At 46.1% G+C, this 25,502-nt stretch overlaps 7 protein-coding genes across 7 annotated transcripts; 4 read left to right on the top strand and 3 right to left on the bottom strand.

Annotated features, from left to right (window-relative positions):
• Nucleotides 1–1,363: 1,363 nt before the first annotated feature.
• On the bottom strand, nt 1,364–1,854 carry JR316_0006831 (uncharacterized protein; the record flags this gene model as incomplete). Its single annotated transcript, XM_047892576.1, has 3 exons — nt 1,364–1,505; nt 1,563–1,749; nt 1,809–1,854. 3 exons carry the CDS (start codon nt 1,852–1,854, stop codon nt 1,364–1,366), a joined length of 375 nt encoding a protein of 124 aa, XP_047747858.1.
• Nucleotides 1,855–2,017: 163 nt separating this feature from the next.
• JR316_0006830 (Syntaxin-22) lies at nt 2,018–3,085 on the bottom strand (the record flags this gene model as incomplete). The annotated part of the gene is made up of 6 exons (XM_047892575.1): nt 2,018–2,029; nt 2,090–2,244; nt 2,316–2,524; nt 2,577–2,728; nt 2,785–2,869; nt 2,934–3,085. The coding sequence occupies 6 exons, from the start codon at nt 3,083–3,085 to the stop codon at nt 2,018–2,020; spliced, it is 765 nt and encodes a 254-aa protein (XP_047747857.1).
• Nucleotides 3,086–4,133: 1,048 nt separating this feature from the next.
• On the top strand, nt 4,134–5,697 carry JR316_0006829 (Aryl-alcohol dehydrogenase [NADP(+)]; the record flags this gene model as incomplete). Its single annotated transcript, XM_047892574.1, has 7 exons — nt 4,134–4,360; nt 4,442–4,523; nt 4,586–4,813; nt 4,885–5,035; nt 5,094–5,291; nt 5,362–5,537; nt 5,599–5,697. 7 exons carry the CDS (start codon nt 4,134–4,136, stop codon nt 5,695–5,697), a joined length of 1,161 nt encoding a protein of 386 aa, XP_047747856.1.
• A 943-nt stretch (nt 5,698–6,640) lies between these two features.
• Nucleotides 6,641–9,075, bottom strand: JR316_0006828 (uncharacterized protein; the record flags this gene model as incomplete). The annotated part of the gene is made up of 4 exons (XM_047892573.1): nt 6,641–7,000; nt 7,083–7,184; nt 7,270–8,939; nt 9,003–9,075. 4 exons carry the CDS (start codon nt 9,073–9,075, stop codon nt 6,641–6,643), a joined length of 2,205 nt encoding a protein of 734 aa, XP_047747855.1.
• Nucleotides 9,076–12,844: 3,769 nt separating this feature from the next.
• JR316_0006827 (chaperonin) lies at nt 12,845–14,387 on the top strand (the record flags this gene model as incomplete). Its single annotated transcript, XM_047892572.1, has 4 exons — nt 12,845–12,953; nt 13,024–13,356; nt 13,476–14,167; nt 14,214–14,387. 4 exons carry the CDS (start codon nt 12,845–12,847, stop codon nt 14,385–14,387), a joined length of 1,308 nt encoding a protein of 435 aa, XP_047747854.1.
• Nucleotides 14,388–17,962: 3,575 nt separating this feature from the next.
• Nucleotides 17,963–19,743, top strand: JR316_0006826 (Putative ribosome biogenesis protein C8F11.04; the record flags this gene model as incomplete). Its single annotated transcript, XM_047892571.1, has 4 exons — nt 17,963–18,162; nt 18,223–18,489; nt 18,545–18,643; nt 18,696–19,743. 4 exons carry the CDS (start codon nt 17,963–17,965, stop codon nt 19,741–19,743), a joined length of 1,614 nt encoding a protein of 537 aa, XP_047747853.1.
• A 351-nt stretch (nt 19,744–20,094) lies between these two features.
• On the top strand, nt 20,095–21,496 carry JR316_0006825 (uncharacterized protein; the record flags this gene model as incomplete). The annotated part of the gene is made up of 7 exons (XM_047892570.1): nt 20,095–20,217; nt 20,285–20,304; nt 20,382–20,453; nt 20,617–20,842; nt 20,916–20,925; nt 21,008–21,221; nt 21,295–21,496. 7 exons carry the CDS (start codon nt 20,095–20,097, stop codon nt 21,494–21,496), a joined length of 867 nt encoding a protein of 288 aa, XP_047747852.1.
• Nucleotides 21,497–25,502: the final 4,006 nt, after the last annotated feature.

Raw genomic sequence — 25,502 nt, 5'->3', positions numbered from 1 at the left:
ATGACAAGAAGCTCGATATCGTTGTATTGAATGGCTTACGATCAAGAAAAGATACACAACTATGTAGTGGTTACTTCATATTAATGAACTTTTCAGACGATTGAAGGTTACTTACGAAGTCCTTTTTGTCCTTTCCAGATGTACTCCACCTGGGATAATTAACACCAGAGTATCAATCATTCAGATAATTTGAACGCACCTCAGCCTTTTGAACGCACCTCAGCCTCGAAAGTGTCAATATGATCCCAGACAAGCATCGTAAAACTTGCAAAACCCATGTACTTGAAAATTCAGGGTCAACCTTGGTACGAATGTAGCCCACTGATTTTCGCTCACGTTTGTTCGATACCTGAGAAGGGGACATCCGCAGGCATGATATGTTTGAATTAATGCATCGCACTTGATGGTTACCACTCACATTGCCGATATATCATCCACTATGCTAGGTACTTTTTGGTAATTTACAATCAACATTTTGAATGACCTAGTGTTGAACAAATATTTAAGCTGGCCTAGACGTTGACGCCAATAGCTAGTACACAATACTGGTACTTACGATGTATAGATTTACTGGGATGAGCAGGCGGGTGAGCCGAAAGCACGCTTCTGCTGTGGCGGGGAGAGAAAAAGAGTTCGTGGGCGGTGTTTCTCCAGCGGTTGAAATTGGGGCCCTTTATAGCTGGCGCAGCCACCCGTGCCTAACGTTAAGGTTATACATCATAGGGAAAAATTCAGTGAAAAAGAGGAGCATCAATCATGTCTTGGGAGTTCGATCCACCGCCATTGCAGCACCCCAACATCTATTTCTGATGATCCATTCACTATTTCTACAGCTCTCCATTCGTTTTAATCTCTCCAACGGTTATTTCAGGGATCTACCTATGATTCTATAAATAGAACAAGTAAGTTTGTAGAGTAGACTCTGTATACTTGCTACCAGTAGAACAGTAAGTTCCACTTGGAACTTGACAAAGTATGTAGTTACATTCCAGATCATGCGCTATCAGGTATACAACTTACAAAAAGGCTGTGGACAAAATATGTAATGGCTCAGCCCCTCGACTCATGTATCTACACATTGTATTCACACAGCCTAACTTGCCATAACCGCAGGCACTCATTTCGAGACAAGAATCTTCCCAGGCAACTCCCGATGGGCGCTAGGGTTTGAGACTTCAAAACTTCATGCCTACCGAGCTGTCAAAGAGGGAATAATGAACGTGGGTGGGGAACTCGGAGTACTTTTAAAGGGAGTTAAAGGATCGTCACTGAGTACTGAAGGTTTGAATGTTCATCATAAGTAACAAGCGCCGTGATGGCATAACATCTACATCTTTGTAAAACCCATCATATCTGCCAAGACTCAACATGAGCGATAAATATCTCGGAAAGTCGCGCCGTAACATGGCATGTAGCAGAACCTTGGGCGAAGGGTGGCGTTATCTGCCATCTTGACGGGTAAGAACGCCCTTGAGCTCACTGAATAGAATTGTTGCAAAGGCGACCTAGAAATGTCACGTATCAATCCCCGCAGTACTGTGTCATATGCCAATGTTACTGACAACCAGGGATACAGAACGGTAGTTATGCTGCGCCGCAAGGGGTGGGTTCTGAGTGTAATGTTTTCGTGAAAACAGATCAACGGGCATAAAGCATCATAAGATAAGTAATACATAAATTGAATAGGCATAAAGAATAGCGTGTTCCAAGTGTCTGCGTTGTCTACAAAGATGATGAAAATATGGAATACTGATCATGAAATTTTGTCAGGTCGGAGATTACAACTGCAGTAATGGAAATCAACTTACCCCGGCTTATGCCAAAACTTGGTAACCATGGATTAATCTTCCGCATAGAAGAACTAGATATCGTAGATAGATGAAATGAAAAGTACAAGTCAAAAGGGCGTGAATGGGGGGCAAATGGAAGAGAAACGTCCAGTCCTGTCGATGGATGATAACCTGAAAAAAGAATCCGGTCTAGAAAAAGGAAGCCTAATAGTTTCGTTTGGCTAGAATCAAGAGAGTATCTAAAGAATATTCAACCATTTAGAAGCGAATACTGAAACAACGAATTGATGGGCACTTACAGCCAACAATACAATCGCTGCAACAATTGCAAGGATCAATGCTAAACAGGCAGCACGTCTTCCTGCCCTGCGCTGGTACTCCGCTGCAGTCGTAAGTTCTTGGGCGGCAGACCCTGTATCCACAGCAACGGAGGAGATATTTAATTCGATGTTATCTATAAGTACGATGCATTAGAGTTGCATACAAAGAGCAGTCAGAAAGGAACGAAAGACGCATATAACATACCAATCATACTGCCCTGTTGATTAACCAAAGTCCCTAGGTCATGGAATATTTCTGCAAGTTCGTGAATGCCTGTTTCGATTTCTCTAATTTCTGCCTCTCGTTCTTGAATCAGGGATTCTTGATATGCCAATTCATGTGGAGATAGCTGAGCCTGCAGTATCTGCGCTTGTCGCTGTTCTTGTGGGGTGGGTTCGGGTTCATCGGGATTTCTGGATGCTAAAGTTAACGTCGGGCTCTGAACGTCATCCAAATGGAATTTACGGTGGATGGTGCTGTTCATCATCAATAGCCAATTTTACACCTTGTACCACAGTTCGCTGACGCTCCGCGCTAACTTGTTGCGCACGTTGGAATGCAACTAGGGACATTTGCAGATCGTGCGACGTCTTCTGAAGGGCCGTTTTTTGATGCGGCTATTTGGGTGACAGAATATGAATATGTTATGGAGCATCTAGTATCTGATACCCACCAGGGCAGACTGCAGTTCAGACAGCTTTTTTAGGTCTTCAGATCCTCGTTTGGCCATGGCGCGGGTTGTTTCGGTGAGATCGTGTCTTTGCAGCCATGGGGCATCGATTAATAGCTGCGCATAAAATTGAGAGATAAACAATGGCGTACAAGCTCTTCCTCAAAACCGCAGAATCTTTCCCTGTTCCAAGCTGATCCACCAACTTCAAAATACCCTGTACATTGGCATTCATCTTGAAGACTTGGAGCGATAATGACGACTGTAGATTCTGGAACGCATTGTCTTCGCGGGATTGTGGCATGGAGGATGTCGGCGAGCGTGATTGCGGTCCTTGACCTGCTTCAATATCCTGAAAACTCATGGTCGAATGGGAGCTTCGTGGCTGTTCGTAGCGTTGGCGAGGGGTGGAGAAGTGGGAATGAGTTGGGAATGAGGTCAACGGGACAACGAACGCGCAGTCACGCAATGTTACGTAACACATCCATTTTGGGATATGGCTTCCCTGAAGCTAAGCCCATACAAATCAACCAATTCAAGACTGATTTACTGCTTCGACTTCAATCGTTAATTTTTAAGAATTTTACTAGTAAGCGATAGTACATCACTACCTCAGAGTGACTCAGAAGGAATGGATTTCACTTATGAAAGCGAAGCCACGTAATTGTAGGCTACAGTTGGGCTACAGATATATTCACCCAGGCAGTAAGAGACATCATGGGCCATGAGTCATGATAAGCTGAGAGTAAGTAAGGATTTTGTACAGGGAAGCAAACGACTATACATTTCAAGGCGTGTTTGAGGATACAGATATTCAAATCCAAACGCTAACCTAGACATAGGTAAACGCTCCGACTAAACCTTCAAACTCCGAAATGCCAGTGAGAAATCATTGTCGCTTCATGGATGGTACACAACCTTCAAGGCTCTGTCCAAATTTCCGACCTTTTCGACTCTAAACCAGTCTGTGACACAGGCGGATTATATATCATGGTCCAGGATATTCTCTTGCAATGATAATTCCGAACCTTCAACAATTATGGACGCCCGTGCGGAAAACTGGTTATATTCGCATACCCTTCGGTTGCACATCCGATAAAAAATCTTCGACATTCCAACCCCATGACCACAAGTCATTCATCGAGTCATATACGCTGTTTTCGTTGCCTGTGGTGAACAAAAATCTTCTCACTGTGGCGCAATTAGACCAGAATATTTGTCATCTCATAGTGTTTGTCATGGCGAAACTGAACGTTGGACCTCGCAAATCGGACTCTATACTCATTCATGCGATAAGATAAATAGGTCAGTTGAACAACTGCGAACGACACCCTGCTCAGCTTCCCTGAACAATGGCTTTCTACTCTCGTCCCCCTCCTCCACCCACGGGTCTTGCGCGATATCGCCTTTTGTCTCCAACAGCTGGAGTACATGTTTCTCCGATTCAGCTCGGAGCGATGAGTATCGGAGATGCATGGGCCAACTTGGGTATGGGATCCATGGATAAGGAGTCGAGTTTCAAGCTCTTGGACGCGTACTACGATAACGGAGGGAACTTTATCGACACAGCCAACAACTAGTGCGTCTGGATTCCTGAAATATGACCATGGGAGGGTTCTTGTAACTAACTATAGCACTTGGGGCCCATTCTTTGAAACAGCCAGGATGGTACCTCAGAGCTTTTTATAGGAGAGTGGGCAGAGAAGAGAGGAATCCGTGATCGATTATTTATTGCCACAAAGGTATGATTTGATGTTTCACCTTATCTGCGCCAATTTACGCATCTAGCTTCCTTAACACACAGTACACGAATAATTTCAGAGCAAGGGATCCAAATGCAACCGATCACAAGATTTTATTTGCAGGAAACAACAGCAAATCTTTGAAACTATCCTTCAAAGAATCTCTGAAGAGACTAAGAACAGACTACGTCGACCTCCTGTATGTTCATTGGTGGGACTGGGATACGGGTGTTGAAGAGGTTATGCGAGCTCTTCATCATCTAGTCGCATCCGGGCAGGTACTCTACCTCGTAAGCATTCCCCTTCGCCGCTATGCAAGATTAAATCTTTGAACAATTCTGCGTTGTAATTTGACCAAAAGGGGATTTCTGATACTCCAGCTTGGGTAGTTGTTAAGGCCAATGCCTTCGCTCGCGCCAACTCCTTGACACCTTTTGTGATATACCAAGGTGCCTGGAATGTCCTTGACAGAGCATTTGAAAGGGAGATCATCCCAATGGCCAGATCTGAAGGTCAGTACAGGATAATTGAATTTGAAAAGATGATGGGATATTCATTGTTGTCATCAAGGTATGGCATTGGCTCCCTGGAACGTTGTCGCCTCTGGGAAGTTCCGCACCGATGCAGAAGAGGAAGAACGTGCAAAGACTGGAGAAAAGGGGCGCACCATCTTTAGCCCAGAATGGCTTCGAAATGATAACGAAAAGAAAGTTAGTGCAGCCTTAGAAAAGGTGGCCCAGGAACTAGGGGTAAAACATATCACATCCGGTATGTGTGGCAGCTCATATGCGATCGGGCGCCTATTTGACGGCGATGGGTATCTTGAATCCCTTTTTAGTCGCTATTGCATATGTTTTGCATAAAACATCATATGTATTCCCGATTATTGGAGGAAGGAAAGTGGAGCACCTTCTTGCCAACGTGGAAGCCCTTGATATTTCCTTGACTGCTGAACAAATTAAATATCTCGAAAGCGTTGTGCCTTTCGACGCAGGATTCCCGCACAATATGGTGGTAAGTCCCGTACCTGCATCATAGCATGGGATCTAGCTGAGATTCTATCGTCTATTATAAGGGCGATGGGACATTCTATAGGTCTATATGGGAGGTTAGCGGACACCTCGATAGGCAACCCCTTCCACAGGCAATCACACCCATAGCCAAAAAAGTTTGATTTGAGCTCAGATGGCGTTGGTGACGATGAAATAAGGTAGAAATATTCACTCGTCAACATGTTAGTACATACCTGGGTCAAACGAGTTTAATTCAGTCAGATGTTATGATTCATAGCATCGAGTCATACATCAATATATCAGCTTGAAGATGAATGGGTTAGATTCATACACATACCACTTTAAAGCGTTTGAATTTGCGAATATGATAGTAGAAACATATATCCTCATAGCCGAATGCCTTGAAAGAACAGATCTGAATACCTATGTGAAAGGAGAAAGGCAATTCGAAAAGAAAACAAGGGAAAGGCCCGACGGAAAACAGATGACAAAAAAGAAAAACCTGACTAAATTACAACTCTCAAAAGGGAAAGAGTAGACGGAAGGAAAAGAACCCTTGTTAACAGGAAGTAAAGGAAGGGCTAGGGCATGGTAGTAGGAGGTCAGATGAGAAATGTAGGTAGGTAGTGGGTAGGTGGGTAGGTGCAGCGTAAATAAGTGGATGACAAGAGGGATGGATGGGCAGAGTCAGTCGTAATTATGTGTAACGCGGAGCAAGGTGGAGTGAAGGAGGGACGAAAAGTGTGAAGAGTAAATGGCGGTGCTAAAGTGTGACTAGAGAATAGTAGTTAAATTGTCATGATGTCGTTAAATTACTGGGTAATCAATAGCGTTGGTATAACAGATAGGAGGAAGAGAACAGTCGAGAGAACGAGTGGACGCCAACGACGATGTGCGGTGAAAAGGGAGGAGCTCAGGGGTTCCACAGAAGTGGGAAGTAGCAAGTGACAAAAGTAAGCGGAAGACGGGGATGTATGTAGTCCGCTGAGGATGACCACAAAGTGGGCCACAAGGAATGTGGTTGGAAAGAAAAAGAGAAGAAAGGCCTCCTCAGCTTCCCTAGAGAGTGATTCGACAGGTCCAAGCGACGTTAGATGTGCCGCATCACATAATAATGCACTTGCAGCACCCAGCATCTTTGTCATCATCCTCCATTTGATGCTGTTGCTGCTGAGGAGGTAGTTGAGCTTCCGGATCGCTGACCTTTAGACGAGTAGTCTGTGCGTTTGTTGGAGCATACTGCGCAAATGGCACGGGTGATTGGGGTGGAGGCTGCCGCACGGGAAGACGTGTTTCATCATGCGGGGATGGTTTCTCGTCAATAGGTTTTTCAGCTTGAGCAACCTCAGGCTCCTTTCCATCTGTGGGCTGTTCTGCAGGACGTCCGAATTCATCCATGGGTATTGACTCGAAATCACGCGGAGGACGGTATTTGGAATGGTCGAATCCAAAGGTACCTGGAGCCTAAATAACCAATGTAAATCGTCAGAAAAAATTTCCATCCGCAATGATTGACAACGGCAATCACGACTTGAAAAGGACGTACAGGTTCTACCGCATCGCCTTTCTTCTTTGGTTGCGGGCTACCGTTGGCATTTTCGTAATATCCATCCAAACCCTTCTTTCGAGCAACTACAGGCAACACAACCTAGGAAGAAGAAGCACAAGATGAAAAGATGCAAGGTCAACCAACCGAGATGCAAATCAAACACAGAACGACCAGAACAACGTACCTCGTCCCAGTTGCCTGTCTTTGGCACAGGTTGCGTCCATGACGGAATGGCGTCAGCCATATCTTCTCCTTCATCGCCTGGTGTAGGATATTGGGCTATACTTTCCCGGTTCTCCTTCTCCTCTTTCTCTCTCTCCCTCTGACTTAATAATCGTGCCCTGGTAGCCTTACCAGCAGCCGTCCGTGATGTCTTTGTTTTTGACGCGGGTGACATGCCCCGCTTTTGCGTTGCAGATGGCACTGTATGGTTTGCATACGTTTGTTGCCTCTGATTTGGTGATGAGGTAGAAACGGATGGTGAAGGTGTAGTGATGGAAGATGTCGAGGTCGAATTAATGTCTGTGGAGCGACTCAGACCATTCTGAGCGGGAGGCGTCGTCACGGTTGAACGAGACTCTGACGAACGCCGCGAAGATGGCCCTGGTATTCGACTCGGAGGATAGTTTTGGTTTTGTCGGGAGGATGACCGAGGTATCATACTGGGTGTTGGAGTTGTACTGCGCAACTCGTGCGCACCAGCTGTTTGCGTCCACTCCTCCGACGGCATGGTGTCAGCATCTTCAGGCAGGTAAGCATAAGCCACCGCATTCCGGTCTGTTATTGAGTTAATGTCCGACTCTTCTCCATCCAGGTCAGTCAAAGGATGCTCATCAAGCACCCGGCCAACCTCGTCGGCATGCTCGTCGTCGAGATATACGCTTCCTCTTTCCCTCTCTTTGTTTGTAATCCCTGCAATACTTCCTGCCCGTTTTCGATGTCGAACACTGTTTTCCACTGCCTGAACCGGAGGTACTCGACTTGTCGCTTTCTTATTTCCAATCAGATGTCCATAATTAGCGATATCCAGCATTTCTTGCCTTCTCCCAACTCGCAGCTCACCCACACCTCCATTTCTTGACACCTCCCCACGATACCAGTGCTCATATGGTCGTTCCTCCGAGTCAATTGAGGGACGCGGAGGATCCTGATCGAAACCGGAAGACATTGTTGATTCGGTTGGAAAGGGCGGGGATTCCTGCATAAGCCCAGGAGATTGGTGGTATTTTCCTCGCGCAGGCAGCTCAATCGTCGACCTGGTTGATGATGATGGCACAAGGTCTCTTTGGGTTGTTCCGTATGCCCGATGTTCTGGAGGTAGTTGATAAGGTATTTCTGGTGTGACAGGTGTGCTGTGACTGAATCCATTCGTATATGGCGAGTTGGAGGTGGAAGAAGCTCCCGCAACTTGCGGTGGACGAGATGCCTTGGGTATCCGCGTGGGCTTCACGTCAACAGGTCGGGGAGAAAGCGAACGAGAACCATCAGCCGTTTTGGTTGTATTTAATTTGGGCCGAGTCGTTCCATTTGGGTGTCCGTTGGGATTAGAGGCGTAGGGTGATGAATACGTTCGCGCTCGTTGTTGAATTGGTACTTGTACGCTTGTATTAGCCGTGCCATTATTGCGAGAGGTTACAGTAGTCATCGTACGATCCGGTGCTGGTGGTTGTTGATAAGCTGCCTGTTGTCTTTGACCGCCAGATGATTGGAGAGTATTCGAACGAGCTGGAGGTTGATTTGAACGCAATGAATTGTCCGCAAAAGCAGTGTAGCTTAGCGGTGCGGGTTCGTCTACCGATGATAGGGAAATAGCGGACATTCGTCGCGCCAGTGTTCTGCTCTCGCTCTCTAGCCCTGGAAAAGGTGACAAAAAGTAAAGGGTCAAGATAAAGGCTACCCGAGCACCTTAACACGCACGTTTCCGTAGAGCAGGCACGACCTCTTCGTCCCAGGATGGACCTGGCAGTCGTGCAGATTGAGTTAAAGCCATCAGCCGTCACCGCGCTAAAAGTGAGGTAAAAATGGTTGTTCCAGTGTCCAAATGAACATATAACGTTCCAATACGACCAGCCGCCGCGGGTTGGTCCTCTCAAATAGAAATAAAAGAAAAAGTTGGGGGGGGAATTGGAGAAAAGGCTGAGGAGGATGGCAAAGCCTTGCGCATTGGAAGCTGCCCGCCCGTGAGAACTTTTGTTCGGCTTCTGTCCTCTCACCCATTTTGGCCTAGGCTTTTTCTTCAACAACCACCATCATCCTGTTGTCACATCTTTAAGTGCTGCAATAAGCTAAGTCGAGAGTGATGCTTCAAGTACAGGGACTTTTGTTGCTGCAGTAACTGATTAATCGACTTGCTTTTAGAACCCGTTATGCCTGCGCGGCTTCACATATATCTTTCTCAAGCAACCGGATGTCCCATGTGGCATGGATGTCACAAAAGGCACTGATAGACATCACTTTACATTCGTTATCGACATGTAAAGGCGGGGGGGATTACGGCCAGGGAAGCCGTAGTGCCTTACAACGAATCTTCTGCGACGTCATTCGCTTTTTGCCTTCCCCAGGTTTTTGTAAGTTTCGAAGGCCATTTTGTTAGAAACAAAAGCGCAACCGAGAACTTGAATCCGAAATGTCCTTCAACATATCGGGTTATGCGGCCTTAACGACCCCACATCAACTCACCTCGTATCGCTTGCACAGGTTCATGGATCGCTCCTTGTCCATGGATCAAAACTTGCTGCAATTTTGCTCTAAGTCTTACGCTACTCTGTCGGATGCGTTGCCTGTACTTCCGTCTACCGTTGCTTGCGCATATTCCCGTTGTTTCTCGAAATTCACATCTCTGATTATTCCCAAAAAGATATCATTATTGACATGGACGTTTGATAGACTCTCCACTAAAAACACCGCTTCTTGAAATGCTGTGAGTGTCATTCAGTGCTTTCACCTTGCCCCCCTTGCTATTTTGATTGGAGTTAAAATATAACTCTACGGACCTGAGCATTGTTTTAAGTATTCGTGATAGTGCGGGTCCTCTAAGCGGTTGTCAGACATGAAATTTATTCGAAATATTAACATAGAGAAACCCCTCCCACGAGAATCCATCCCTCCTTTGAGATCTAGGCATTGCCACACCATTCTTTAAGAAAGTAAAACTCTCGCAATATTCCGTACCTGCCCACCTTATTTTCCCGAGTCCCGATTGATCAAGCCACGTTATTAACAACGTACACGTTATGATGCTGTCTATAGCTAGCGGTCGTAATCGAATTGGGTCTGTCTAATAGTATAATTCTAATTAACAATCAAAATGGTCCTCCCGGCCTTCAAATCAGAGGGAGAGGAGGGACTATTGCTCACGTTGCACCAAATGACCATGGTTTCTGAAATGGTGAATTATCCCCCACTGCGATCAGATAGGCTTTACATACAGTCGACCGGCCGCCTGTATATCGACCGTGATATGGCGCTGGGACTCCTCATGGCAGACATTGGCAGGAGTACTAATAGCGTATCATCCACCTTGCTATATCAATAAGCGTTGCTCAGTGGTCGTCGGGATGCTATATGGCGTACACGGCCTCAATTCTAGTAAGTATCTGTGCCCAATGGATTCTTTCCTGCCGCCTTACTCATGACTTGATCTACTCTTCATGCAAATGCCTGCTCTTATTGCTCACAGCCCACCGGAAACTTGAAACTAGGTCGTGCCCTTATCGCCGTGATGATATCAGCATAGTACAAATCAGCTTTACCCCTGCACTGCTCTGTCCCTCATTTCTCAGTCCTCTGAGAAGGTTTTCTTTTTTCCTTGCAAAGCGGAGGCACATCGCGTCGTCCGCCGAAAAGAAAAGAAAACCCGGATATTCCTAAACGCCGATAAGTGAAAAAGATAGTAAAGCCAAGTAGCTGTTTCGTTGAATTTACACGAATTCCACAATGAAGTCAGGATACCACATGCGCCCACAGAGGTCCATTGGTTGATGTCTGGTCTATCTTCATTTGCAATTGGTAGAATGCCGAGATTGATCCGTGTCGTTTACTTAGACTTGGCTTGTGTGCGCCACACCGTCGAATTCTGAATACAGCAATATTTTTGCCCATAAAAGCACACTGTTCACCTTGACATCCGCAATGGAGAGACCAAATGGTAAAATCAAATTAGCAGAATGCAGAGCCAGATACATGGCGCAGCAGGAGAAAGTTCCTCCTTTCAAGATATTTGGATGCCCTCACGATGACTTTCAGGATTTAGTGATATAATGATATAATGAATAAACTTTAGGCTCTTGTCGCAAATCTGGATGGAATGCATCATAAATCCTCTCTAAGCCCAAATGACTCGGGAATCTGTTTGTTTCAAGCTCTAACACCACTATGTGTCTGTGTCTCTGCCTTTTATTCAATTAAAAGTGTACTTCCGGCCGAAGCCAAGGATACGGGTTGCGATATTTTGAGAGCACAAAAAATGACGCGAGCAATGTGATCTCTCTGGCCAATGAATAACTTACTAAACTGTTGGAGATATTCACGGCCCCGACCATCATGGCAGGGAGCGACAAAGATCACGGTACGTTGAACTGTCATCAGCAGTGGCCTCCGACTTGCAAGCCCATCGTGAATTCATTCATCTACTTATTTGATCACGTATTATTGCATTGAATATCTACAGATCTCCTCGTTGTGAGTTTTACACACCGCCAAGAACAAACAAATCTTCGAAACATACGAGGGATAAAAAAGCCAGGTTCAAGCTAAAGACGCAAACAAGTTTTGATCGGCTAGTCCGGAGGCTACCATTACCGGTATTCAGTGTTCAAAACGTAACTTGCACGTCAAAGATGATCTGGGAGAATCTTTGTTACTTAAGTTGGAGGTCAATCGTAACCGGCTTCGTAATAAATGCCATAATTGAGGAGGCGGCGACGGCCGACATAACCCTAGCAGTGTCAGGCTAACGTACACCTACTCAGATTTTGTGCTCATCTGGTAAACCGTAGACTATGCGAGCATCATAAAAAGTACGCGTAGATTACAAAGCATTGCAAACCCAATAAAATATTTTTTTCTTCGAAATTCTTGCACTGCGTTACAACGCTCTTGAAATGTTGTAAGAAACCGGAAATATTGCAGCATGAATAAATTAATTTGAGGTTTACAATATTTCTGGGTATTGCAATCGTAATGCCTTTTGGAGCACACAAAAATCATAATGAAAAATAGATTATTTATTCATAAAAATAGTACAACTATATAAGACACATTGAACCCGCATGCTAGCGCGCACAGCTCCGGACCCTCAACACCAAAACAGAACCTGAAGTTGACAATTCCCACACTCAATGACACAAAGTAGGCATGAATGGTGAAGACACACGGGAAAAGGCAGCTTCAAGCATTCGGAACAGCTGAAGTGGTACGGGAAATGGTGGACCAAAATATATGCATCAAAAAATGAATCAAAAACCAATAAAAAGCGCATATACTTACATGTACATGCTTTCAAGTCTGTATCCAAGTGTCTGGTTGTTTGGGACCTTTCACAAGTAATGTTAGTAGTGTAAAGCACACTAAATAGAGACTAAAATACTGACCCTTCATCCAAGTGTTCAAGATAGTTGGTCCTAGTATGTGGTGAGTACTGATGAGCACCGAGTGAGAATTATCTATTACTCACCAAAAAAGTATAATCTACTAACTTGTTTTGGTTAAAGGAAGATGTGTATGATGTTAGTTCGAGGAGGAGACATCAATTTACAAAGATGAATACACGTACCTTGCCCCCATGTATATCCGTGGGCAGAGGATTGTGGTGGTTAGAAAAAAGCAAACAAAGTGGACGTGATTTGCTTGCAGCGGGACTTCAAGTGAGTTCAGGCTCCGCTTGATTTGATTTTGGAGCTCCGATATCTGCTGATTTTGTTTGACAAACATCTCTAAGTCCAAGTCAAAACCGGAGACGGCACGACAACCGCCACTGTTCTTGCGCGTGCCATCTACTCAGAAGGTGTCAAGAACATTGCAGCTGGATGCAACCCCATGGACCTGCGCCGTGGGTCTCAGGCCGCCGTCGACCGTGTCGTCTCTTTCCTCTCTGCACACGCCAAAACTATCACGACAACCGCCGAAATCGCACAGGTAGCTACTATTTCCGCAAACGGTGACGCCTACGTTGGAGGATTAATTGTTCAGGCAATGGAGAAGGTCGGAAAGGAGGGTGTGATCACTGTGAAGGAGGGAAAGACGATTGAGGACAAAATTGAGATCACCGAGGGTATGCGCTTCGACCGTGGTTACATCTCACCCTACTTCATCACCAACACCAAGTCCCAACGCGTCGAGTTCGAGAAGCCCTTCATCCTGCTTTCTGAGAAGAAGATTTCCGCCCTACAGGATATCCTCCCTGCCCTCGAGGCCACGGCGCAGGCCAGACGCCCACTGACTTCATCATTGTGGAAGACGTCGACGGCGAGGCTCTTGCTGCCTGCATCCTCAACAAGCTCCGTGGTCAGCTGCAGGTGTGCGCTGTCAAGGCTCCTGGGTTTGGAGACAATCGCAAGAGCATCCTCGGTGACCTTGCTATTCTCACCGGAGGAACAGTGTTCACAGACGAGCTCGACGTCAAGCTCGAGCGTGCGTCAGCGGAGATGCTCGGTTCGACTGGAAGCATCACTGTCACCAAGGACGACATGATCATTCTCAACGGTGAAGGTGCAAAGGATCAGATTGCTGCATGGTGCGAGCAGATCCGTGCCTTGATTGCGGACCCCACGACGGGCAACTTTGACCGCAGCAAGCTTCAAGAACGTCTCGCGAAGCTGAGCGGAGGTGTAGTTGTCATCAAGGTGGGCGGAGCATCCAAGGTCGAGGTTGGCAAGAAGAAGGACAGGTACAACGACGCGCTCAACGCGACACGCGCCGCTGTCGAGGAGGGTATCCTCCCCGGAGGCGGTGTTGCGCTCCTCAAGGTGTCGTTGCAGCTCGCGACGGCGAGTGCCCTTGCTGCCCGGAGAGGCGGCAAACAGGGTCAAGTGCTAATGCTACTGCTGCTGCCAATGCCAATGCCGCTGCCGCTGCTGCCTCGAGTAAGCTTTGCTGTGAGATGTGAGCTGCGTTGGCTGAAAAGCACAGGCAGAGGCAGATGTGATGAAGCCTGTGGATGAGAGTGTGTTGCTCGGAGAGGATGCGCTGGTCACAGAGGAGGTGCACAAGCAGCATTCTCATGCACAGCAGGGGTATCAGCACCCCATCCTCGGCGCGCCGCACTGGTCTGCGGGCAGGAAGGAGAACGTGCACGCACACTAGTCCGATATTGCATGCGCTTTCAATGTACACACATAACATGTCCCTACTACTATACTCAAATGAATAAAAATTTAAATTGAATAATTATGACCACTTTCTAACCTAATAAAACTATTGCTTGACATTGTAAACCGGGCCCCAAAAATTGGGTGGATTTGTAAGACTAAAAAATTATTGTATTGGTTTACATTGTATTGTAATCTACTGCCTATTTAGTTGATGAGAATGTGAGCCTCGGAGATGTTCTCCAGTGATTGGGCTGGGCATCTTTCGCCAAGGTTTAGGCTTTAACCTAAAATTATCGTACTTAACCGCTTAACGTACACAACGACGCGGATGTGACAGTGTACATGTTGGAGAAATTTCGCGTGTTTTGATCCTAGTAAAAGTGTACTTGGACATTACCATATACTCTAGTCTCTAAGAGTCAATAATATTAGGGCGTCTTCGGCACCATAGTATGACCCACATAGAATCTATTATGGGTACATATTAGTCTGCCGTTTCATAGTACAGTGGAATAAATGCCCATAAATATGGTGCATTTTTTATGTCGCTTGCTGTGGTCGCTGGCGCACATGATTCCTGTAACCTCCAGGTCAACCCACAAGGTATCACCTAACCTTACAAAAATGCGGAAATTTACCGCCGGCGTGAAAAAGAGAAGATGATGGACGCATTCAGCACGGCGAGTCATTGACCCTGTTCAATTTCAAGCCCTACATTGTGCCACAGCGCCAACGCCCATATACATCAATTATATGTGTATCTGCTAAATTTTTAGTCAAGAGCTTTTTTGCATCGTTTTATGCAGAGTCGCAACTCAAGGAAGCCGGATTCATTTAAATAATGGCTACTCTTCACATGTACATTACGTTTTCTGGATTACCAAGGCAAACCAGCAAACCATTAACATTTGAATTATGAGAAATGAATGACAGCTTCTGGCAGTGACTGCAAAGAGGGTCGGAGCTTTCACCAATTCGAAAGTTACGAGTCAAGAGACTAACTGCATCCAAAACTCTCCTTCAGATGTTTATAAAACAGCTGAGACTGATTGAACACAAGTGAACAGCTCGTCATTCGGCTCGATGAAGAAGCAAATCCGATATACCGTCTTCTTCAGTACCGGTTTCCATTATGTATGCAGAACTAGAAGAGTCAAGCGTTTCAGAAGCAATGACCGTGGCGCTACACATCGAAACATAATTGCAGTCGACTTTGCACGACAACCCGGCGACAATATATCCGACGGTCGGGGGAGGTTGACTTATTATCGGCAAATCGCGGCAGACTCTGGCATTATGTTTACATTAGGCGCTACAGTACGCGTTTATCCTGCCTTGCAAGCAGTGATGTAGTAGAATATATTTCTTGCTGAGAAATCCAGACGGCAACATGGCCGACATTGTGCAATGACGCGTTCATCTAAGACTCAGTAACACGAGTCACTGAGTCAGAGTAGAATGAATCCATAGTGCTGGGCCATATGGGTAGGTCATGCGCTGATAAATACGGTGCAGTAACGAGTCAGTAATGTCAGCAAAGTCATATGTAAAAGAGAAAACGGTAAAACATTTGATTTGACGGGATTTCCTCTACGGTAACTGAGCAAACTCCGAGTTACGAATTTTAAGACCCTCCACTTAGCGAATGAGACGTTGAAATGTAGCAAATTCGTCTGTCCACCATGACCGGGACGCAGAGCATACTTGCTTGACCTTAAGACCGAAATAGCAACAGAATTTACAGCGGGATCATTGCCTCCGTTGTTGCTTGATTGTTCTGGAAATCAATAGGTCAATACTCACCTTTCCCATTTTTTTGGGGATCCATGAAAGTAGGCGTATCCCGCGCATCATTAGATTCTCCAGGGAGGCTCGGGACTTGGCCCACAAATCCGATGGCAAAACTGAATAGAGATGCTGGCACCGATAAAGACACTCCACCAGCACTGCTACAGTCTCCCTGCAAGGGCTATGTTGTAGTTCCGCGTAACAGTTCATCGTTACATTTAGCTGCCTGATAAACTGTCAAAGCCAATACGACAGAATACGAGAGCGTCCGTTCGGATTGGCAGTGACCGCTTGCCAGCTCTTTAATAGTGGAGATAATGGGCATCAAGAGCATCCTTCACTTATTCCAGAGGCATGAAATCTATATCAAGAAGGCTATATTGTGTACTAAGCGGCGATAAGAGTGAAATGAGATCAAACGACATATACTCATAGATAGTATGGTAGTTTGCTGACAGTTTGACGTGGGCACTTGGAGAAGGAAAATCTATCGTGCGGCATGCGACCATAGATAGGAAGACAAGGTGGGTTGCTGATGCTGAGGAGAAAGAGATAGATGTAGTAAAGAAACGGAGACATCTCTGTTGTATATGCATGCTCACATGAGCACTGGTGCAGGATTAAGATATTCGGTTAGAAAGCTCAGGTACCGTCTTTTTGAGTGGTTGATCAAGTGCATTGTTTGGATACAAAATATCGATAGGGAATTGTTACTGACTTTTGAGCCAGTTTGAGAAAATGCTGATACTCGAGTTTCTCTGCGCGTAGTACCATGCTCCTATCCATCTAGTAGGAAATTGGTGTTGATCGAACCAGCGGTCGGCGACCGCTAGCCTACCCATCATAAGGAATACATCGTGACCACATAGTCGGGAGCATCACCTGAGGTTCAAGTTGAGCATGGAGAACCTGAGGCGACTCCTGCTCAATAAGGGGTTTCGCTTCCTTCGTCCATCACATTTCGCCTGATACTGACCATAATAATAGCATCGTAAAAACCTCGGCCCAGCCGCCATTAGACCGCAAGGGTATATCGCAACAAACTCCAGCCAAGTTGAATGAGGCCCCTCACTAAAAAAAAGGTGGCTGTTAAACTGTTCAACATGCTTTGACGAAGGCGAGGGAAACTGCGGCGGTGTCAGATACCGTTATACGAGTTGCATACGCCCGCAGTCTATATCAAATGACATACCTTAGGTAGAAGTCCTAATTTGGGGTAAAAGACAACGGAAACTTGAATATCCGATGATGCATGCACTTCAGAGTCAATTCAAGGACAAGAAAAAAACATTCGCATCCCCCAAAAGAAAACCCAGACAGCCTGAGAATCGGGTGATCGAAGAGTACAAGCAAAGAATGAGATAAAGATAGCTTTCCGTTGAAGCCTAAGGTGATAGGTTCCAAGATGCAGGACATCAGCGTTGATAATAGAGATCCAACGAATAAGGAGCATTGAGGTCTTTGACTTGGCTTTGACATCGTCATTTTGCTCGGTTATGCCAAACGTCTGAACAAAGGGGCAAGGGCACAGGGGAGAGAAATGACTGTTATATGAGGAAAGCATATCAATGATGCCAGAGTCCAGGATGTGTTTGGAATTGCTGTACGAAAGATGCGAAAAGAAAACGGGTTGTTGTTTGAAGGAAGGGTTTAAGAAGGTTGAACGAGGGCTGTCTGCCATCAATTGTCGGGTAAAGCCTTTGCCAAGCAATGACAAACACCGATTTTTTGTGCTCAATGCCTTTCTGATATCCAGACGCTGTCCGAAACGTCGTCGCCATGCCCAAAGGTGAACTTATCGACTCTCACGTCCCACTACAACAATGCAAAAAGGCAGTCGACGCCCTTCACTCCCATGAGCTGAAGAAAAAGGAAAAGTTCGAGGAGGGCCAACTTCTCCCCGCGAAAGAGCAAAATATTTGGCTTAATGTCGTTGTTAAAGCCATACCCTCTGGCCATAAGCTGAAACCTGTTAAAATGTACGTTTCTGAATCTTGTATATCTCATTTGTGATGTTTAAAATAATTTTACTTCGTCAGACCCATCGTGCACCCACTCGTCGACCCACGAACAAGTGCTGTGTGTTTAATTACGAAAGACCCTCAACGCGAATATAAAGATCTTCTCGAAAAACACAATATCAAATTTATCTCAAGAGTCGTTGGAATCGAGAAGTTGAAGGGAAAGTTCAAGCCATTTGAGGCCAGAAGGATGTTGCTGAAGGAGAATGGCATGTTTTTGGCGGACGAGCGAGTAATTCCTCTATTGCCTAAGTTGCTGGGATCAAAATGGTTTGAAGCTAAGAAGTGCGTGTATATTTTGTTTGATTATATCTACTTAACTTAATGTCGATGCTTTCAGGCAACCCATCCCCGTGTGCTTGACGAGAAAAGACTTGAAGGGAGAACTCGAACGAGCTATCTCATCTACTTACATGAATCAAAACCAAGGAACCTACACGTACGTATCTTTTTAGGCCCATGTTATTTTGGCGCTTAATAACCGACCACAGATCTATCAAAATTGGAAAAATGTCGCAGAAGCCTTCCCAAATTCTTGACAATCTTAAAACGGCTCTCCCATCTGTCGTAAAAGCCCTCAAGGGAGGCTGGGATAACGTCCAGAGTCTTAGCATCAAGACCAACTACAGCGTCAGTCTCCCAATATGGTCATGTTCTCTTGATAGCACAGAAGGCGGAAGGTGGGATGGGTTCCAGGTGGAGTCAGATTCTGAGGAAGATGAACAGGATGAAGCATCTGAGGAGGAGGAAGAAAAGGAGGTCGAGGCACCAAAGGCGAAGAAGGATGTTGCCGGAAAGGGCAGAAAACGGGCTTCATCGTCCGACGAAGAACAAGAGGAGGAGGAAAAGCCTAAGAAAAAAGCGAAGTCTGCCGACGGTGCCCCATCCACTAAAGCAAAATCTGCCCCTACCTCGAAACCAACAAAAATGCCCCCCACTACAATCGATACCGCATCAAAGAAACGCAAAACAACAGACCCGACGTTGCCCGCACCGACTGCTTCGCCGTCAGCCGTTCCTATCTCCGCAGGAAAGAAAGCTCCCAAAGCGAAGGCCTCCTCCGCTACGACATCAAGCGAACCTACAATCGTCTCGCCTGCTCCGAAAGCGCAAAAAATTCCCGAGTCAGATACCAAAAAAGTGAAAAAGTCCCAGGCTGCGGCTACACCTGCCATCGCTTCGCAATCATCATTGCCTGCGACCTCCGAAGTGCCATCGAAAAAGAAAAAATCAAATAAATTAGACATCTCCACTGCCAGTAGCGACCCTTCCCAATCCCCTTCTGCACCCGACACCGCAACGCCGTCAGCAGGAAAAGATAAATCCGGCAAGGATAAGAAAAAATTATCCAAGTCTGCTCCCGTTTCCGCCCCCGTTTCTGCTTCAGAGTCTCCCGCAAAGCCTACTCTCACGAAGGAAGAGCTAAAGCAGAAACGCGGCGCAGCTTCTGGAGAGAAGAAGAAAGACATTATCGCCAAAGCGAAAGGCGGGAAGAGCGCCAAAAATGCTGTGCTTGGCAGAAAGGTCGCTCAGGAATAATTTCTTCGTGTTCATGCTTTGCCTTTCGATTTTGTCGAATATTATCTCTTCACATATTGCTTCTCCTACCATGCTGTGCTTTTTTTCTCTCCTATATATACTTTCGTAGCAAAGCGATAATTTAGGATGCACAAGCAGTGCAAAATGGCGTACACCAATGACGATAGAACGTGGTTCGGCATTCGGCAATCAATTAAGCCGGCTAGTTGGCTATATAAACCCTTCAGCGGCAAAAAGGATTGTCTTTCAATGTCGTGCAACAGATAACGCCAAGGCTGTACTGTCCCACTTTAATCCAACTCCTAGAATTATTCTTTCGAAAACTCACGAGAAGGCCACATCTATTTGCATATGACAGACCGCGCCTCGACGAAGTTGCATATCCCTCACCCACATGAACCTGGGATTCAGCTGGTCGGGGTTTTGGAACAATTAGCACCGACGGAGTCGACGCATGGTCGTAAGATAGCTTTGGTGAGTTTGCATTCGTTGATACCAAGCTGATACTCGGCGTAAACCTCAAAAATTCAACTAATTTTAGATTCTTCATGGAACCATGGGGTGGGTCTATTTCCGTTTCTTATACGATCGAGGACGCCCAATAGAGCACCTTTAATTGAGGCGATGAATCTTTGCAGACACAAAGATTATCTCTTTCAGAGAAGGCTTGCTTTAAGGCTACCTTTTGACTCTTTTCGATTCGATTTTCGGTAAGTTTTCTTCCACAATCCCCTCATCATTCCTTCAATTACGTTATACCTACTGACCGTTAAATTCTAACACTTTGCTCCAACTTTTTTTTTTTCATATGTTTTGTTTGCCATCTAATTTCCATTTGCAATGGGATGTCGATCTGCATTGTTTCATCCTCAGCGGCAATCATGAAACAGGTGGCACCTGGAAGCAAGGGGCGCTTGCTGATGATATTTTGGACCTTCAAGCGGTCGTGGACTATCTCAAAGTCACGTATGGGTACGTGGTGGAGTTGCTCGTGGGACACTCCCGCGGCTCGATCGTCGCATTCCGATGGCTCTCTACCACGGAGGATGGTCGAAAGGTGCCGGCGTTCGTCAACGCCTCGGGTCGCTATAGAATGGCTGTACGTGTACAGTGCGCCTCTGCGCATTCTCTGCAGAAATTAGAAGCTTAACGACATGCTTCATTCGTCACAGAAAATTCTAGGTGAGCATAAATACCCCCTCTCCAAAAAAAACTCAATTCACGTTGAGGAAATTTTTTTGCTTACCCGCCTGTTGAAATTCAGAATCGCCTGCCGGGTCCGTCTGGAAGGAACATTTCGAGAAGCACGGGTCGTACACATGGAATGTCACCGTGGCCAGAAAGCCAGTGGTAGCCACCATCACACCAGAAGATGTCCAGGAGTTCGTGAGTTGGGATACATCCCTAGTTTGGGATAAATTTCCCCAACACACAGATGTTCTGACCCTACACGGGTTATCAGACAAAACCGTCCCTCCGTATGTGTTCTATTTCCTTCTCGCTCTTCACCGAAAAAGATTGATTGGAATGCTGAAATGTATGTCCTGATAGATACGACGCTATGATATATGCATCCGCGCTCAGCGACCGAAGTCCTGGTACACATACTCTGCATCTTATGGAAGATGCGGACCACAACTTTACAGGACGGCAGGACGATGTAGTTGACGCTATTCTTCAGTGGTGGGATGCCCGAACACGTAAAGAAATTAAAACCGGAATTTGGGTCGGGGGAATCAAAGGGAAGCTCTAAATGCTTTCCCCGTGGATTTGCCTGATCGTCAATATAGTAAGTAATATTTAGACTGTAACTGTAGAAGCAACGAATAAAAGGGACACTGGATCGGATGGATATCCAAAGTTTTTTGCATATTCGGGGACAGTAGTCCGGACGCTGGCCGTACTATACCGCATACGGGGATGGATGGCAGTCGTCGTTTTGTCGCGTTTCTACCTGATATGATTCAGACTCCAGAGCTTATGATCGACCTCAATCGCGATCCGGAGGGGAGAAACCACGGCCCTGAACTTGAAGAGGTTTTGTGAAGTCACAATTCAAATTCAATACACTCCGATCACTAGATTCCGTGATTCAGGGATTGATGGCGGCTGGCTCACCAGTGAACTATCGCGTCTAACGCGAGTCGTGAAGCATGTTCAACTACTGGATGCATAGCAGTTGAAAAATATTTTGTCCATCTGGGCATTTTGGTGGCCATAGTACCAATTTTGATATCCCTCGACTCAATGCCCTTCCAATTAGACTAGGCTTACTCTGGGCTCGGACGTTGCTACGGATTTTGCGGAGACCTCGTCCCGCCTCTGCAATGTAAAATTCATTGCATGAGATCTAGAACAAATTTTCCCCAGGTTGCAATGTTTCTATCGTTGCTTCATGAGCATTGAAAGTAATTATGACGCAAGACATTGAGTTGAGCCGCTGTTCCGTTGCTGTCATCAAAATGGTACCATAGCAAAATTCATAGGATGCCGATATAATATTGGGATGAACGTGGTAATACATAGGGTTAAGAATAAGGACTACAACAGATATTAAGGTCGTGCAATGGGGGTAGGATAGCTAGAACGAATAGATAGTGTGTATAAAAACAGTGTGTTGCAGATAATAAAAAATGATGTGATGCGGAAGGTCGAAAAGCTGGACAGTATTGCTACATGGTGTTGGATGCGAAGATGCGAAAATGCGAGACGTGGAAGTGAGGTGGGTGCGAAGCGTGTTGTCTATGAGTCCTTTCTGTGGATAACTCTCCTCTCGTCGTTCTCCCCTCCAGATATTAGGCTTCGACACGCGAAGCCGCCGATTAATATGTGATGCCCGTAGCGGGCGAATAAATAAGTGGTGGTTTGTGACGACGCACGCGTAGCAAGGTGCGTCGGTAGATGATGGAAAAGTGGCGACACATGGGTAGAAATGGTGTGTGCTGCGTGTTTGATTGGTTGTGGTAGATGATAGTCGCGTTCGTCGCGTGCAAGCGATGATAAATATTGGCCGACGACGTGTTTAGAAGAAGACGGGGCCAGTGGATGAAGCACCTCCTTTAACTCCTGAGCCAGAGCCAGAGTTGGGTTTGCCAGAGCCGTTGTTGGGTTGACCGCTCATTGTGGTGGTAAAGGTGGGGGAGGAGGTGGTGGTGTGGTAGTTGGTTGGTATGTTGGAGAGAGCTGTGAAGAAAGCTCAACAGCTGGTGAATGCTTTGAGATATGAATTGAATGAGGAGTCATAGCGAAGTTCGGAGTTCCTTTTATAAGAAACCTGGGCCGCAGTTTCAGTATAAGGAATGAAATAGCCATAATTGACTCGAATTTGGGATGGGGCCCGTTCGAGGCGTAAGGGTAAAGATAATTCACACGGGGGAGGTAGAGTTGACGGTGAGAGAATTAGATCTTGATAGTGATTGCGGCAACGACTCGACGCCCAAACAAGGGGAAGATCAGCCCAATTTGCAGGGTTTCATGCTGTGGAAATATGGAGTAACCACTTTCGCTGCCGATTTGGTGATCCTGTTGGCCTAGTTTGGATCCTCTCATGTCCAACCATTCTGGCTCTTGTCAGCAATCCCGCATGTTCCTAACAGTCGGTGACTTATCTCAGCCAATTCTGTACAGGCACCTTTCAGCCCACCTTCTGCACAGCCTTCCTCTTCCACTTTGCTGCTGCACTCAAGCACCTGACCATCACCGTCAGCCACGGAATGACTCGAAAACATATACACTTTTTCTTTTCCAGATGATACCTAAGCCTTCATTAGCCGCTGACCAGTACCACCACCATCAGATAGTCGGCCCAAGTACGGTGCCGTCGCTAAACACCCATCTCAACATGGATGGAAGCCCAGAATTCGAATACCTTTGCACTGCTTTCAACTCGTTGGCCCGCATATCGCGTGTATATTCCTTTCTGTTGTTATTGTCAACCTGGATGATATATCTAAAATATGGCTAGCACCTGTCTCTGTTCTCCGTCGAATTTCTGCCATAGTGTCCCCAATGTCTACACGTATCTCTGTCGGTGACAAATATTTTTTCGAATCCAGTCCAGGAAATGCAGTGCGCCTCCCGAGTACGCATCTCCATACCTCTCTCGATACCTCCGAAAACGACCCTACCTAGGCTTGCGAGCGTGCGAGCGGCCCAAAATACACAGTATTTGTTCAGCTTGAAAGCGTCAGATAAGCCTGAGTTGTAGGTGCGCCCATCTCTGAGTCATAACCACCGGCCGCGGCTTGTCCCGCCTCCGATATTTGATTATTAGATTTAGATATGCCCGAATTGTGTCATTTTACCTATTGGATCTACAACCTCAACAAAGCGCAGTCAAAATATTTTTTTAATGTGAATCCTTCTATTGTGGGCTTTGCAGTTGGAGAGATACGAAGAGAAATTACGAGCAATCACTCTCTCATGCCTTTCCCACCTGTCGTGTACGTTCACCTTTCTGATGATGTCCAGCTGTCATTCGTCTGCAGCCTCTTTCCCTCTCTTTGGGTCAGTCCGAGTTAAAGGAGTCTCCAACTTTTGATAATTGTATGAAGAAGAATCGGGACTGACAAACTCTTGTCTTTTCCAATTGTTGATTATCTGGTTCTTCCGATGGCTGTTGGGTACTGCTACTTCAAACCCCGCACCGTTCGGTGAATGAGACAAAGTTCTATGCCAACAAAACATCAACAAGCCGATGACGTTACATCCCAAGCGCAACCACAAATACAAATCCTGGGTTTACCAAGGGCCACCTCACCTCGCTGTGAGACTTGCCATGCACTACTACTGGGATCGATGGTCAGTTGCGATGATCATCAACTTCGAGATGATTTTCGGCATTCGCTGTGCAACACTACACTGAAAAGATTTTTTGCTTGAGAATTAGCGTCCAGATTTCAAGGCTCAAACCGTTTCCAACCTCACGTCGGACCTGTATGCGTTGTACGCTCTTGGTACCGCTGTTGATTCTCCTCCGGACCGATGAGGTACGGACCTCATGTTTTCTGCAACGAGTGGTACGGCTTTCACTGTAATTTTCCACCCTAGAATTTCTCACCGGCAAGAGCGCATTTTCTGAGAGCAGTCTCGTGCACTTCTGGGCTTTTCTTAAACGCTCCCAACATGAGGCATTTGCGTGGATTCAGTGACTGGAATAATCAACCACGCAGGTATCTTTGGGTTTGCGGGCCGTTTTCCCCTATGTGACCGGATGGGTCGAGTGATAATCTTCGTTTCTGAACAAGTAACAGTTTGTCGCGTACAAAACCACGCACATTTTCTTTCCGTACTAGTAGCATATGGTCTGACAGATGATGATCAATGAAAAATCCCCAAAGTTCTAGTGGCTTGTGTGGGGTAAGCACTATTGGCGGGCCGAAGGTGAAGATGTTGCTTACTTGTGGTGGGGATTTACCCAGGATACCCAGGAGCCAGAAGTAGTCAGTAAAGACAGAGACCAGGAAACGTAGATTTAATGATAAATGTAACACTCTTCATGGAATATCTTATGTTTGGATGAAGCTTTCAGCCAAAAAAGAAGCTTTTTGAGTATCCGTTTCGAATGACTATTAAGGTCAAATATCAAATCCCGTGTGCGGCCGTCATGTATTTTGCCTGAGTATGAGTGTCAGTGAGATAGAAGGTTTCAAAACTGCGTCTAGGATCCATATCCTGAGCAATCAAGCCGCGGACTCGGACTCGGACGCTCGAGCGAGCTACTAAATGATGAAATGCATTGCGATTATCCAGGAATCGGG

The sequence above is a fragment of the Psilocybe cubensis genome, chromosome 6, assembly GCF_017499595.1.
Source record: "Psilocybe cubensis strain MGC-MH-2018 chromosome 6, whole genome shotgun sequence".
In the NCBI taxonomy this organism is placed as follows: Eukaryota; Fungi; Basidiomycota; class Agaricomycetes; order Agaricales; family Agrocybaceae; genus Psilocybe; species Psilocybe cubensis.
Note: the sequence above shows the minus strand (reverse complement) of the source record. Positions and strands in the feature narration are given on the sequence as shown.